Here is a 14,816-nt window from a genome sequence, read left to right on the forward strand (position 1 = left end):
ATTAATGTATTTCCCCAAACATTCAATGATTATTGTATTAAATCAGTTGAAGAAGTAAGAAATGCTGTTGCCAAATCATCAGCTATGTCTGTTTACTACGAGGTCTCACCTAGTCTCGTCCCAAGAATAGTAAAACAGTGAAAACCTTTAGACAGAGTAGATATATGTGACATATCTTGCAATATATCAAAGAAAGTAGTAGATTGTACTATGTATCCTTTAACATATTGTATAAACAGTCCTATATTTGAGGGATATTTTCCTCATGAGCTGAAACTGTCTAGGGTAGTTTCACTGTATGAAAAAGGAGGTACTGACTCACCTTCAAGTTACAGGCCAGTTTCTGTAGTCCCAACTTTTTCTAAAGAACTGTAATGTGTTATTTATCAACAGTTACCTGTTTACTTTGAAAATCTAGGAATAATTAGTGAATCACAGTATAATTTTAGGAAAAACTTGTCAACTATTTATGCTGGAGACTATGTACTGAAATACATACATCGAGTGTCAGAAGATAAAGCCTTTGCTCAAGTCATTTTTTGTGATCTAATTAAAGCCTTTGACTCTGTAGAGCACATACCACTTCTGGAAAAATGGAATGCTATGGTACTGAAGGCAACACCCTTAACTATTAAAATCATATCTACAGAACCGTAGGCAAGTTGTCTGTGTTGACAAGAATATGTCAAGTACAGAACAAGTTACGGTAGGTGTTCCACAAGGACCATACTGGGCCCTTTTTTTGTTCCTTACAATGATAAATGATTTGCCATCATTCAGAATGTCCGGTACAGTGATAACAAAACACAGCACATGGTTTTTAGTCTGAAAGGCAAGCATCCATCAGATGATTCTAGTTATGGTAAGTTTTTGGGAATATATTTAGACAATAAATTATCTTGGGGTCATCATGTACAATACATTAGTGGTGAGCTGTTAAGAGTAATTTTTATGTTTAGGCGACTTATGGACTGTGTACCCAAAAAGTATGTTAGAAGGGCCTATTTTTGCTTCTGTGAAAGCATACTGACATATGGTATTATTTTATGGGGGAGCTCTAGTTGTGTGTACATTATCTTTATGCTGCAGAAGGAAGCTGTTAGAACAATTACTGGTTCTTAGTATAAGGCACAAAAAAATCGTGACTGTAACAAACTTACACATATACTATGTTTTAATTTAAACAAAAAAGAAGTTACAGGAAGCAAAATGTAGAGAAAATGTACATTGTTACAACACAGGAGGGAGAGTTGTATTTATACTCCATATCACAGACTATCAAAATCGCTGAACAGCTGTGAACTTATGGGGCACAACTTATTTAATAAGGTAGCACATTCAGTACAAGAATTACCTGAACAAGCATTCAAACAAATACTTTTTATTTATTTATTTATTTATTTATTTTCTGTCCATATAACAAAGAGTTTTTGGACATTGTCAGGAAAATTTAGATTACATTACACATATATAGTAAAATATTTACATTCTTTCATAACAACATATGGATCAGACACATGTCTGTACACATTATTTTTCAAAAGGGCACTACAAGTAGATTCCTCTATAGTGTAACACAATTTAGCTTATACTTACAATAGTACAGTACACACAATACAGTGTATAATTACATTCTTTCATACCACTGATAGATTGGAGACATTGTCTATATACACTGTTTTCCAAGATGGCATGACACCTTAAAAGTCCTCTATAGAGTAACAGCACTTCTCTATTAATAATTGCTTCAGTCTACTCTTTAGCATATTTAGATTTACTTTCTTGAGTTCACAGAGTAGTACATTGTAAAAAATTGCTCTCTTTCTCTGTGAGCTGTGGTCTGTTGCCTTTTTATTGGTCACAATTCTATGAAAATTTTCCCTTCCCCGTGTATCATAGTTTTGTACATTACTGTTTCTCATATTAACTTCAGGATTTTGTTTCACGGAGTACACCGTAAGAATTTCATATTTTCTAAAGATGTCTCTACAAGGCTCTCTCTTCTTTACCTTGGCTACTATTCTTACTGCCTTTTTTTGTAATCTAAAAAGTCTATCTATGTGAACTGTTGATGCCCCACCCCATATCTCAATACCGTATTGAAGGTGAAGATGAATTAACCCAAAATATATTTGCCTTAAAGTATAATGGCCCAAGAAGGCTGAGACCCGCTTCAGTAGATACACATTTCTAATGATTTTCTTGCAAATATTATCTACATGTTCTTTCCATAATAAGTGTTCATCAACAATGGTGCCAAAAAATTTATGTGAATTTGCATATGGAAGACCCAATGGGGATGTAAATACAGTATCAGTTATGGCAGCATTATAACTGTGAATGAACTTCATTATTACCGTTTTGTCTTTATTTACAAGAAGCTTGTTTGCTGTAAGGTATGCGGACAGAGTATTGAAACTGATCTCTGTACTGTTAGCTGCAGACTGCATATCACTGCCAGAGCTGATGAAGGATATGTCATCAGCATAGCTTACGACCATGCAATTTTGGGGTTCAAATAAGTTATTTACATATACAAGGAACAGAAAAGGCCCTAGTGTGCTTCCTTGAGGCATGCCACATTGAAGTGTCCTGAAGTTTGATTTGGTTGTTAGGAGCTGCTCATTATTTTGATAAGTTAGCTTTACACACTGTTTCCTGTCTTTCAAATAGGAGGTAAGTAGTTTCTAGGCTAGTCTTCTCAACCCGCACTCTTCTAGCTTACACAGAAGAATGGTATGATTCACAGTATCAAAGGCTTTACTCATATCTAGGAAAGTGCCTATTACCTTGTCACTTTTGTCCAGCTTATTTAATATTTCATGTATAAAAGATGCTACTGCTGTTGTAGTAAATCTCCCCTTTCTAAATCCATGTTGTAGGTTGTTAAACAGATTGTGTTTGGTGAAATATGATTCAACTTGATTTAGTATTACTCTCTCTAACAATTTACCTAGTTCTGAGGTTAATGATATTGGCCTGTAGTTTTTAGTGTCAGTTTTTAATCCCTGATTTCAGTAATTTTCAAAAGATCAGGGAATACTCAATTTCTGAGGGAGGTATTTATCAAGTGAGTCAGGGGTTTCACCAATTCATACCTGCATTCCTTTAGCAGTTTAGGTGAAATGTCATCCCAGCCACAAGACATTTTTGGTCAAAGTGCTGATATGATTGCCAGGACGTCCCTCTCAGTAATGCCGTGGATATAAAAGGACTGGCTGGATTTTCCAAGACTAAAATTTTGTGGCTTGACATGATCTTCATTTGTACCAACTGTACTGAGCTTTTGTATAAATTTCTCACACACTTCTTTTGGGTCATTTATTTCTTCACCATTTTCTTTTAATGTTATGTTGCTGTGTTCATAGTAATTTTGTTTCCCACTTTCTTTATGCATTATTTTCAGGCAGTTTTACTGATACAGCTAGAGTTCCTTATTTCAGAGGTATATTTCTGTGCTTTTAGGTTAGTCAAGGACTCTGTATGTTTTTTCTGAGCAGTTTATATTTTGTTGAGAAATATTGTAGTTTAGCATCTCTAAAAAGTGTATAGCAATCTTTCATTTTCTCCCTCAGTTCAATAATTTCAGAAGGGAGGTTCTCGGCTTAATGGTTTACAGCTTTATTTACTTTTTTAACTAAAGGACAGGTTTCATTTAAACTGTTACTGAATAACTTATAGAAATATTCCCATTTTTCATTCACTTCAGTTGCATTGTACACTGGTTCCCATTTTTCATTCCCTAGTGCCATCTTAAGTTTAGAATAATTAAGTTTAACTGTAAGACTGTGTGATGTTATCTACTGCTGTAAAGGCTGATTGCCAATAAAATTATTATTATTATTATTATTAATTAAATTCTTTTTTAATCTATAGCTCTGACTTTCAGCTTGATGAGCTATTTTCTTTCAAGTACTATAATTATTTTTGCTCTGCATCTTACCATTCTATAATCAATTGCTGTTCATTAGTGCTTTAGGTTTGCAAAATACCAGTGGGGCTTATTGTACAGTATGTTTAATACTCAATAAAATATAGCCATTTTCATTTTTTGTTTGATTTAGTTCTTTTCAAAAAAGTTTGACCCTTGATATCATCAAAACAAATATTAACCACTACTTGAAATCCAAAATTTGCAATACCAAGAATTAGAGTTGTTCATCAGCTACACCATCTAACAAGCAAACTATCACCTTCGTACTTAACCTAAACCTCAAACTACACTACCAGTAAATCTGTAAACACAATGAACATCCCAAAAAATACTGTAGAAGCGAAACAAAAATTGCCAGTGTACTGTTCCATCTATGTTCGCACACATATGATGTCACATGCTGCAGTATTATTATGTTAAAAATCAAAACCCCTCTCAATAGGTTCAACTGACCCAATTTTACTGTGTGCCAGTTACTTGGTAAAGTTTAAAACCTTTCCTGTTGGTGACTGTAGATTGTTAGTTCTGATATTCTTCATATTCACATATTCTCTACTGTAAGAAAATGAAACATCTACAGCCATCCTTATGATGCCCTTTATTGTGTAGTTACCAGCTTCAGCATACCATCTTCAGGAACTAATGCCTGAAGATGTTTATTGTGTAGTTACCAGCTTCAGCGTACCATCTTCAGGAACTAATGCCTGGAGATGGTGCATTGAGGTGCCGAAACTGTAGCAACACATGGAGGACATCATAAGGATGGCTGTAGGTGTTCCATTTTCTTACAATAATGAACAGCTGTAGTCCCCCAGACCTTCAGGCAAAAGGATGGACATACAGAAACATTCTCTAATGTGTTACAGTATTCCGAGAAGCTATTTATATGCTTTACATTAGGACCTAAGCCTTGGACTGTGTTCTTCTTTTATTATGTATAGCAGCTTCTGTTTGGCTCTTCCAGTTTTCATTGTACTATCATTTAGTAACAGTACTCTTCCTCCTTTTCTTAATTTGTTTTAAGTAGTACTCCATGGCTATTATATATTTTAAAAATGACACCTTGAACTACCAAATACCTGCGACATAGATGTTGATTGCTAGTCTTGATCACAGGGGTAGTCATTTGGAGGGCATAATATTACCAGTAGAATTGTCGCTTAAAATGAAAGTTCTTTGATCTTGTGTAGCCTATGTGTTATTTTAAGCAACAGTTGTGTTGTATTGATAACACTGTGCAATGCAGATGAGGATCCCAGAGCTTAAAATTGTCAGTTAAGAACATTAAACTTTCAGTAAAGTATTTTGTGTAACCTCCAATGGTTTGAAATTGTGTTACAAATTTGTTCTTTAGCTTGGCCTTCAAAAACGTGTATCTTAAAAGAGGCCTGATACAAACCCCCATTATTATGTGGATAAAGTTATGGACAAAGTGAATGCTTTTGCTAAGTAATCATGTGAGAAATCACTTACAGCATCTGACACATTTGTATGCAAACCATGAAACCTGTCATGTAATGTATGCTAATGTAACAGTCATATCCATACATGACTTTTCTTATAAATTCTCCATTCCTTAATTTTGTGCACATAACAAAATACTTCACCCATTTTGTAGCATGTCACTTTGAAAGTAAGCCTTCAAAGTAATGTAATGAGCATTCCAAATTATCTTCCAGATATCATCATCAGTTGAGGCTACAGTTTAACTCTAGTACTCTTCTTATTACTTTATTTGCCAAGGTTTTTCGTGAGAGAACTTACATACCAGTAATGTTGTAAAGCCCTGCATTTTTTAAATAAAAATACTAGCTTCAAAGACTTTTTTTCTGTCTATGGAACACTCTATCAGCGAAACTTCAAAACAGTTATGCCTATTGCTTCTTGCTTGATGAAATAATTTTATGACATAGAATACAGGAAGGAAAATTTATGGTTTAATGCCCCTTCAATTAGAAAGCCAGTAGACAGGTAATAATAATAATGATAATTCCATGTGGCACAGTTGCCAGGTGCAAATCTTCTATCTGGACACCGCTTTGCCATCTTTTGTGTGCATACTCTACCCCAGTAATAAAATAGGAGTCTGCAGTTTAATCTTGAAGCTGAAACCATCTGTCATTCCTGATGAATTTTCACATCATTTAGAGGTGAAGCTAGATTAAAGGCTGACTGAAATATTCTGTTTTCACAGTGATCCTGTGACCTTTTTGTTTCCAACACACACATTACTAACCCAACATTAGTCAAATTATGAAATAGAGATTATCTATCCTGTGATAGTAGGCAGTCTGTAAAGACTACCCTACTAGACTTTGCAATTTATTAGACATCAGACTAGTAGAAAGAACACACTGTGAGTTATATGAACATATGATCTATATGTACACTGATGTAATACAGCTATTTAATAAATTCTCATTTATATTGATATTCATGGGCACTTCCCTTAGTAGTAACTAAAAAATTATATTTGTTCCACAGTTGTATCTGATGTGATTACCAAGAACAATTGAAAGAGTCAACGGAAGAAAGTGCTAATCCACAAGAACATATTTTGGGTTATTTGCATGTTACATGTTTGATCAAATTCAAGGACAATAACATCAATACAAAAGGACTAAACCATTTATACAATAGACAATGCCTTCTAGTGGTACATATGGAGAGGTATTTGTTACCAGCATGTGGGGAATTCTAAAATACGACAGTTTGTTTGTCAGAGTAATCCTTAGTAAACTGAGGGTCAGCACTTTCTTCTGCCAGTACCTTCATCACTACCAGTCAGTATTTTCTGAGAGACAATGTAGTGTGGTATACAAGGCGTACCTCTTTTTCCCATTAATGAGACATTATTTCCTTTTTGTCAGCAGTGTGTGCGAGTATCATTTGACATTGGCCATGAGGCATCCATTCGTGCAAAACGCACACCAGAAGGCTTCACTCATGATTGGAAAGTGTTTGTGCGAGGTACAGATAATGCTGAGATACAGCATTTTGTGGAAAAAGTAGTGTTCCATTTGCATGAAACGTTTCCTAAACCTATCCGTGGTAAGTGTCTTTACATAATTATTTAGTATTAATGTGATCTCAAATTTGTTTATACTTTATTCTCCGATACTTGTATCGAAAAGTGAATTGGATGACATTTTTATCATAATGGTGAGCCAGTAACTTAAATAATATATGTATCTCTCTCTCTCTCTCTCTCTCTCTCTCTCTCTCTCTCTATCTATCTATCTATCTATCTCTCTGTGTAAAACTGCATGCACAATAGCAGCAGCTGTTGTGTTGGTGTCGATCTTAGTAATAATTTGCATGATACGATGGGAACTGAATACAGTGAACCATGATTTGGTTGTCAGTAGTGAATCAGAAGACTCGTTTGTAATTTTGTATTGTTTGTAAATAAATTAGCTGGTATTTTGTTCCATTTGGTTAGAATGCAAACACATTGACACAGTTTTCTTCAAAATTGGAAATAAAACAATGGAAGCTCCAGGTTGGAATATCAGCAATTTAAGGAAAGGATAGATTGAGTTTCAGACAGCCACAATGAAAAGACGCTTACACATTAGTGTTCAGCCAAAGCCTTCTTCAGAGCAGGAAAATCTCTCTCTCTCTCTCTCTCTCTCTCTCTCTCTCTCTCTCTCTCTCTCTCTCTCACACACACACACACACACACACACACACACACACACACACACACACAAGCAGGCAGACCTCATGCAGACATGACCACCATCTCTGGCAGCTTGGGCTACGTTGCACATCGGTGTATTACAGCAATCATATTTTTGCATTGAGATTCGCTAGCTGTGTCAACTCACACACAGATTGTCACATTCCAACCTAACATAGATGTTGGGCTGTGCTACAGGCTAGTCTGTCAGCATAACTAGTTTTCTGCCACTCACTACCAAACTGTTACATTCTACCCTAACATAGACATAGGGCTATACTACATGTCAGCCTCAGAGCACCTAGTTTTCTTCCATTAACATTTTTTGGCTTCGCCAACTTACAACCAAATTGTCTCATTACAGCCTAGCTTAAGCTTTGGGTTTGCTACATACAAATCTGCCAGAATGTCTAGTTTTTTTACGTTCACTAAATAAATACGAATATCAGTGAGCAGACTTAAATTCATAATAGCCAGATGAGTGAAAGTTATTCTGGCACACACTATATAGAAAACAAATGTGATCGGTTCATATCTTCTGCCTAAAGAAAGCATTAGATTCTCCAGTTCACTCACTCACACCTCCTCCTCCTCCTCCTCCACCTCTCCTCCCCCCCCCCCCCCCCCAGTCCCCCCCATCCCCCACACTCCCTCATCCTCACACACGCACACACAAAATATTTTCATGGCTGTGAGCCACGCATTGTTAGAGGGTTCTCTCCTCATGTCTGTGCACACATGAGGAGGTCCATTGTGAAGACCATGTAGGGCATCTCATCATCATCATCAGTGTTCTGCCAAAAGGCAGGTATTCACATGGTAGTTCTCCAGGCTGTCCAGTCTTCTGCCATCCTCTTGAGGTCTGCATAATTTCCTCTTCCATTTATGTCGTCTATCATCTTGTATCGCCTTCTTCCTCTCAGTCTTCTCCCACAAACCAATCCTTCCAAAGCATCTACTAGCAAGCACTCCCTTCTCAGTGAATGTCCCAACCAGTTCTTTTTCCTTTCTCTTACAACCTTCAGCAGACATCTTGTCTCACCAACACTTTCCAATACTGTTTCATTACTCACTCTTTCCACCAACTTATCCTCTCCATTCTTCTCCACATCCACATCTCAAATGCTTCTAACCTTTTTTCATCCTCTTGTCTCAGCGTCCATGTTTCTGCCCCATATAGTGCCACACTCCAGACAAAACATTTGCCAACCCTTTTCCTTAGATCTTTATCTAATTTGTCACATAAGAGTCTCCTCTTTCTGTTGAATGCCTCCTTCACTATGGCAATTCGAGTATTCACCTCCTGGTGACATCTCAAGTCTTCAGTTATTGTGCTTCCAAGATATTTAAATGCACTTACTTGGCTAATGGTAGATTGTCCTATTTTAATATTAGACAGTCTGTGTCTTGTACTGATGACCATACTCTTTGTTTTTTCTGTGTTTATTTGCGTCCCATATTCCACACAAGCTTCATTCAGATCTTTGAGCATGTTATTCACTTTCCGCTCACTTTCTGCCACTAACACCATGTCCTCCGCAAATCTTATACATTCTATTCTCTTTCCACCAATACGCATTCCTCTTTTCCCACCTAAGCCTTTCGCAATAATCTCTTCAAGGTATGCATTAAACAACAGTGGGGAAAGGCATCAACCTTGTCTAACACCTCATCCAATGCTGCTTCCTTCTGACATTTCATTTCCAATCCTTATCCTTACTTTCTGGTGTAAATATAGAGTCTGTATCAGTCGTCTCTCTGTACAATCTACTCCTTTCCTCTTCAAAATATCCATCAACTTGTTCCACTGAACTCTGTCAAAAGCCTTTTCTAAATCTAAAAAAACAGCAAATATTTCTCTACCTTTTTCCGTATATCTTTCCCCTACAGTTCTGAACAGGCCAATAGCATCTCTTGTTCCTTTTCCTCTTCTAAATCCAAACTGTTCCTCTGCATTGCCTCTATCCAGCTTGCCATATAGCCTTCTATTCAACACTCTCAGCAAGACTTCAGCTGCATGAGAAATTAGACTGATGGTCTGATGCTCTTCACATTTTTTAGTGTTTCTCTTTTTCTCTATTGTATCATAACTGTTGCAAGAAAGTCCTCAGGCCATTCCCCTTTGTCATATATCTTGTTACAGATGTAGACTGTTTCTTTTCTTGCCTTGTTTCCCGGACTCTTCAACAGTTCTGCTGGCAAATCATCAATTCCACATGCCTTCCTATTCTTCATCTTCTTCAACACCTTTTCTACTTCTGCTTCCAAGGTGGTGAATCCCCGGCACATATTGCTCCTCTTCAACCTTAATTTTGCTTTGCATTTCATCCCCCTTATTCAGACATTCAATATATTCTTGCCATCTGTTCAAAACCTCCTGTGGTTCTTCTGCTAGAGTACCATCTGCTCTTTCTATTTCCATGTTATTCCTCTTTCTTTTATGTTAAAAAACTATCTCACTAGCCAGTCTATACATCATTTCACACTTTCCCTCTTTCGCCATTTTCTCTGTTTTGTCGCATTTCTGTTTCATCCATTTTTTCCTTGCTTCTTCGGTTTCTCTTCTTAATTCATTATTCAGTTTCCTGTACCTGTTTTTGCCTTTTTCAGTTTCTACACTTTTCCATTTTCTGTGCTCTTCGATCTTTTTCAACATGCTTTCTGTTATCCGTTCTTTCCTGGTGCTTTCGGATACTCGTAACTCCTAGTTCTTCTTTGGCAGAGTCCATGAGTCCTTCCCTAATTTTATCCATTTGTCATTAACACTTTCATCAGCACTACCTCTTTGCCATTTTTCCATAAATCTGTTCTCCAAATCTGATGCCTTTCCTATGTCTTTGAGTCTTTCTATCTTTAGTCTTTCCTTTGCTTTACCTCTCCAGACTTTTTTCAACTTCACCACTTGTATTTCTCCCATTACTAGGTTGTGGTCTGAATTTATATCTGCTCCTGGATAAGCTTTAGCATTCTGCAAACAGTTCCTAAACCTTTTTTGTATCAGGTTGTAGTCCAACTGATATCTTTCCCTATTCAAATTTGATATCCCTGTGTAACGTCTCCTTTTGTGGTGTTCAAATAATGTGTTACCTACTGCTAGTGAATTTTCTTTACTAGTTCACCTCTCTCATTTCTTATTCCTAATCCAAATTTTCCTACTTCATCTTCATCTCTTCCTTCACCCACCACTGCGTTCCAGTCCCCCATGATGATAACGCAGGCATTTCTATTTTCTTTCTCGATGAGTTCTTGTATTTTCTCATAATATTCTTCCACTTCCTCATCTCTATGCTGGCTGGTAGACATATATACCTGTATTAACACCATCGTCAGTCTTCCATCAATATATTGTACCTTCATTACCTTATAACTTTTGCCCTATCAATATTCCTGCTCCGTTTTCACCACTCTTGATTTCCCCTGAGTAAAACAGCTCCACTTTCTATCTCCCCATTCTCTCCCCATCTCATTTTACACAAACCAAGGGCATCTAATCTGTTCCTTTTCATCTCCTGTTTTGCATTTTCCTGCTTGCAGTAGTGTCCTCACATTCCAAGTTCCAATCCTTACCTTTCCTCCTTTCACTGTCCCTTTCTTCCTTTCAAATATGGCATAGGGCATCTGCTGCACCATAATTAGCTTCAGGTATCCTATACCAATCCACACTGATTCATGTATTGCAGTCTTCATTTTCTTCCCATGTAGAGGCTTAGTCAACAGCTGACACACACACACACACACACACACACACACACACACACACGGCTGTAACAGACGTATGCCTTTATGAATTGGCACTCCATGTCCTGCTCATCAGGAAAGTAAAGGTAATGTTTCTGGTACAGATTTCAGATTTTTTTGTTGATATAGTGCAGCTCATATGTTGGGAAAATCATGTCTGTATCTGTGAACTGTGTACAGTGCTTTAGGTTTCACCTCACCATTCACACTATGTCTGGGATGTCGACGGGTAGGTCAGAACTGTGTCATGCTGGAGTGTAACTGCAAATGGTTAGCATCATAAAACTGTCTGACTAAATTCAGAGTCTGCACCAGTTTCTCTTTTATCTTTTCTGTACTGGGAGGTGTAACAATTACTTGATATGATTTGACATTGACTTGTCATTTGTGAACACATTATACTATTCTTGAGTCCTCCACTTGTTGCCTTATTTGCAGAAACTGATGTAGAATCACTTGGGCCAGCCAGGCGTAACAGACAAAAGGCCATATGACCATACAACTTAATCAGTCACTTACTGTAGTCGATGGTGCCAAATGCAGCTGTCAGATCAATGTAGGCCCTTCCATAATCTTCTTCCTCCGAACCATTCTTTGTATTTTGTGTGTGGTTTGAGACTTGGGCAGTACACAATTTCCGGGGTCTGAAATCAGCTTGTTTGCAAAAGAAGTTTTCTTCCAAGATGTTTGTGATGTGGTGGACCGTCACTCATTTTAAGGCCTTTAAAAGCACGGTAATGATACACATGAGAAAATCATTGGCTCATTTGGTTTTCTTAATGGTTTCAGCAGAGTGACACCACTGCCCTCCTCCATATCTTCAGCATTTGCAAGTTGTCGTCACAGATATTCGTCATGTCCAAGAGTCATTTCAGTGTTATCGTTCCAAGGTACAGAACCCTCCTGTTTGAATACACTAAATGCCGTGTTGGGCTCAGTGCTGGAGAAATCCATTTCAAACACACTTGTGAAAATTCTTCTTTGCGGAAATGGTTTTTGCTTGCCATGTCCCATAAAATGTTTTCTCGAGTCCTGATGAGTTTTTCTTTTCAGCATCAGTTGGCCGGACATTTGATCTGCAGTCATTTCTGAAACGTTGCTTTTAGGTTTTGTGGGATCACCTCTGAGGATCTTGAGAAGTGCCCACACTCATCTACTGTTTAATTTCATGTCGAGGTTTTTTTCGTCTCGACCACTATGTCTTTTGTCTTCCAATAATTGGTTACTTATGTTTGTCTGCTACATGTGTGGTCTCTTCAGAGAAAGTATTGTTCTTGATAGTTTTTAACTAGAGGCTTGGCTGTCTCAAACAGTCCTGGGATATACTCTGAAGTTGTCATATTTCTCAGGCTCTGAGGGTATCTTTGCCGCCTTGGCTAGTAGATGCTCATTTTTATGAAAATGAACCCCCTCTTGACAAGCAGCTTTGACTGCTCCACATCCGTGCATCCAGAACAAGCTCATCATTGCCACATTCCTATGCTCCATCAACCTGTTGCGCCCCCCCCCCCCCCTCCTCTCTCTCTCTCTCTCTCTCTCTCTCTCTCTCTCTCTCTCTCTCTCTCTCTCTCTCAGCTGTCAGCCAGGCTTCCCCAAACCTATCCCTCCACTTCCCTGCTGCCTTTCTCACCTCACCCACTTCTCGTAACACAACCTTCCATGACTGTCGAGATACAGGACCATCACAATATATTATATTCAGCTGAAAGAATGTAGCTGTTCAGGCTTATGCATGCCTAGATGATGTTAAATATCTAAAAATAATATATATAATTTTTAAAATTTAATTTGTTTTCTTGACTTTCAAATTGAATTTTTCCTTTTTTCTATTTCAATCACCTTTTTTCGTATCATATAGATCACCCACTCATTACATCTTATTGATGATTTCCTTATGAATTTTTCTAATTTTTTCGACTTTTTTCCTTGCTTTTCTTCCATTTTTCTGTCTTTTCCATCCTCTGCATATTTATTTATTTATTTACTTATTGCCACCCCCACGATTTCTAACTCTCCAAACTGTCCTCTCTTGCCGTAATGAATCCCATCTCATTTTATATCCCTGTGAAACCTGAGTTTCTCCTGGCGTATACAATTTTCAAACAACTTACAGTAATTCAGCTAGGTAATATTTACAGCAACTGCCGATATTTCGGCGGGAGTACACTCCGCCAGTGGCTGAATTACCATAAGTTGTTTCATTTTATATCTGTTCTTTCTGAAAACATGCCCTTGCACTATCAAAATGAAGATCCCACATTCTGTTTCTTGAAAACGGCTTTGTCCCTTGGAGTTACTCCAAAAGGTCTAACATTGAAAGTCTCTGTTTCTGGATGGACCAGGCTCTCTTACAGTTTCAAATACAATAATCTCTTGCTCTTACCTGGCTAATCTGTGACATATATGCCTCATCAGCAAATTTCCACTCTAGCCCACATTTCTTCTTCTGTAAAATTCTGCAGTTATCTGCATGTTTCCTTGAATGGTATCATCTGCCAAGCCAACTTCGAGCTGCTACAACATGCCAGACTTCACCTCAAAAAGCTATCCCACCTTCTCCTGAATTACCTGAACAGTGGTGTTTCCCTTCCTGTCCCTCTGCAGCTACCTAAACAGCCACACCACCAACCATCACTACTCTCCTACAAACCAAGCTTGCCCAACCTCCTAAACATCCCACAGCCTTCACCACTGCATCCGATACCAAGAATAACCCCTAATTCCAAGAATGAGTCACAACAGTACAGTGTCTCTAACCTCTCATCTAAAGCAATCTCCCCTCCTGAATTATTTGTATTATCTAAGGGCCTCACTTTCAGCCTTAAACCTGCATTTGATCATGCTGCTTTGGTGGACCTACTTTCCTTCAAACGTAATATTCGTGGAAAATATCACTTTACAACTCAATCCCAAAACCCTTCCAACAGCAAACCTGACATTGAACCATGCCTCTGACAGTTCAGGCCAAATCCCAACTTAATCCACCACCACTACCTCAAAATCATCCCTTAGAGGCCTTCCAAGAATGCCTCCCATCCAGCATTGCTTCACAACCCTTCCTCAGGTCTCTACAACAAGACCCTAACCTGTCCTCTGCAGAACTCCAGGCTCTACATTCTCTACAAGCTGATGACTCCATCATTATCCAGCAAACAAAGAATCTACCAGTGTGGTACTTGACTGAAATGAGTACAAGAGGTGTTTGAAAAATCAGTGCAAAAATAAAAAATACTTACATGTTTGTGGTAAACCTTTTTTTATTTTTCGATGTAGTCTCCTTTGAGACTTACACACTTCGTCCAATGCTGTTCGAATTTGTTGATCCCTTCCAAATAATAGGAATTGTCCAAGTATGCAAAATAGCTATTAATTGCTGCAATCACCTCCTCGCTTGAATAAAATCTTTGTCCCTCCAGCCATTTCTTCAAATTGGGGAACAAATAGTAGTCCGAGGGAGCCAAC

General features: G+C 37.8%; 1 protein-coding gene across 2 annotated transcripts in view; it reads left to right on the plus strand.

The window, feature by feature from the left end:
* LOC124622239 (protein AF-9) overlaps positions 1-14,816 on the plus strand; it is a 108,889-nt gene that overhangs the window by 7,920 nt on the left and 86,153 nt on the right. For both annotated transcript variants that reach the window (XM_047147892.1, XM_047147893.1), the window contains exon 2: positions 6,808-6,985. In XM_047147892.1, the coding sequence (XP_047003848.1) occupies positions 6,808-6,985 (178 nt within the window). The remainder of the gene's footprint in view (positions 1-6,807; positions 6,986-14,816) is intronic.

This window comes from Schistocerca americana, chromosome 7 (assembly GCF_021461395.2).
Source record: "Schistocerca americana isolate TAMUIC-IGC-003095 chromosome 7, iqSchAmer2.1, whole genome shotgun sequence".
NCBI lineage: Eukaryota > Metazoa > Arthropoda > Insecta > Orthoptera > Acrididae > Schistocerca > Schistocerca americana.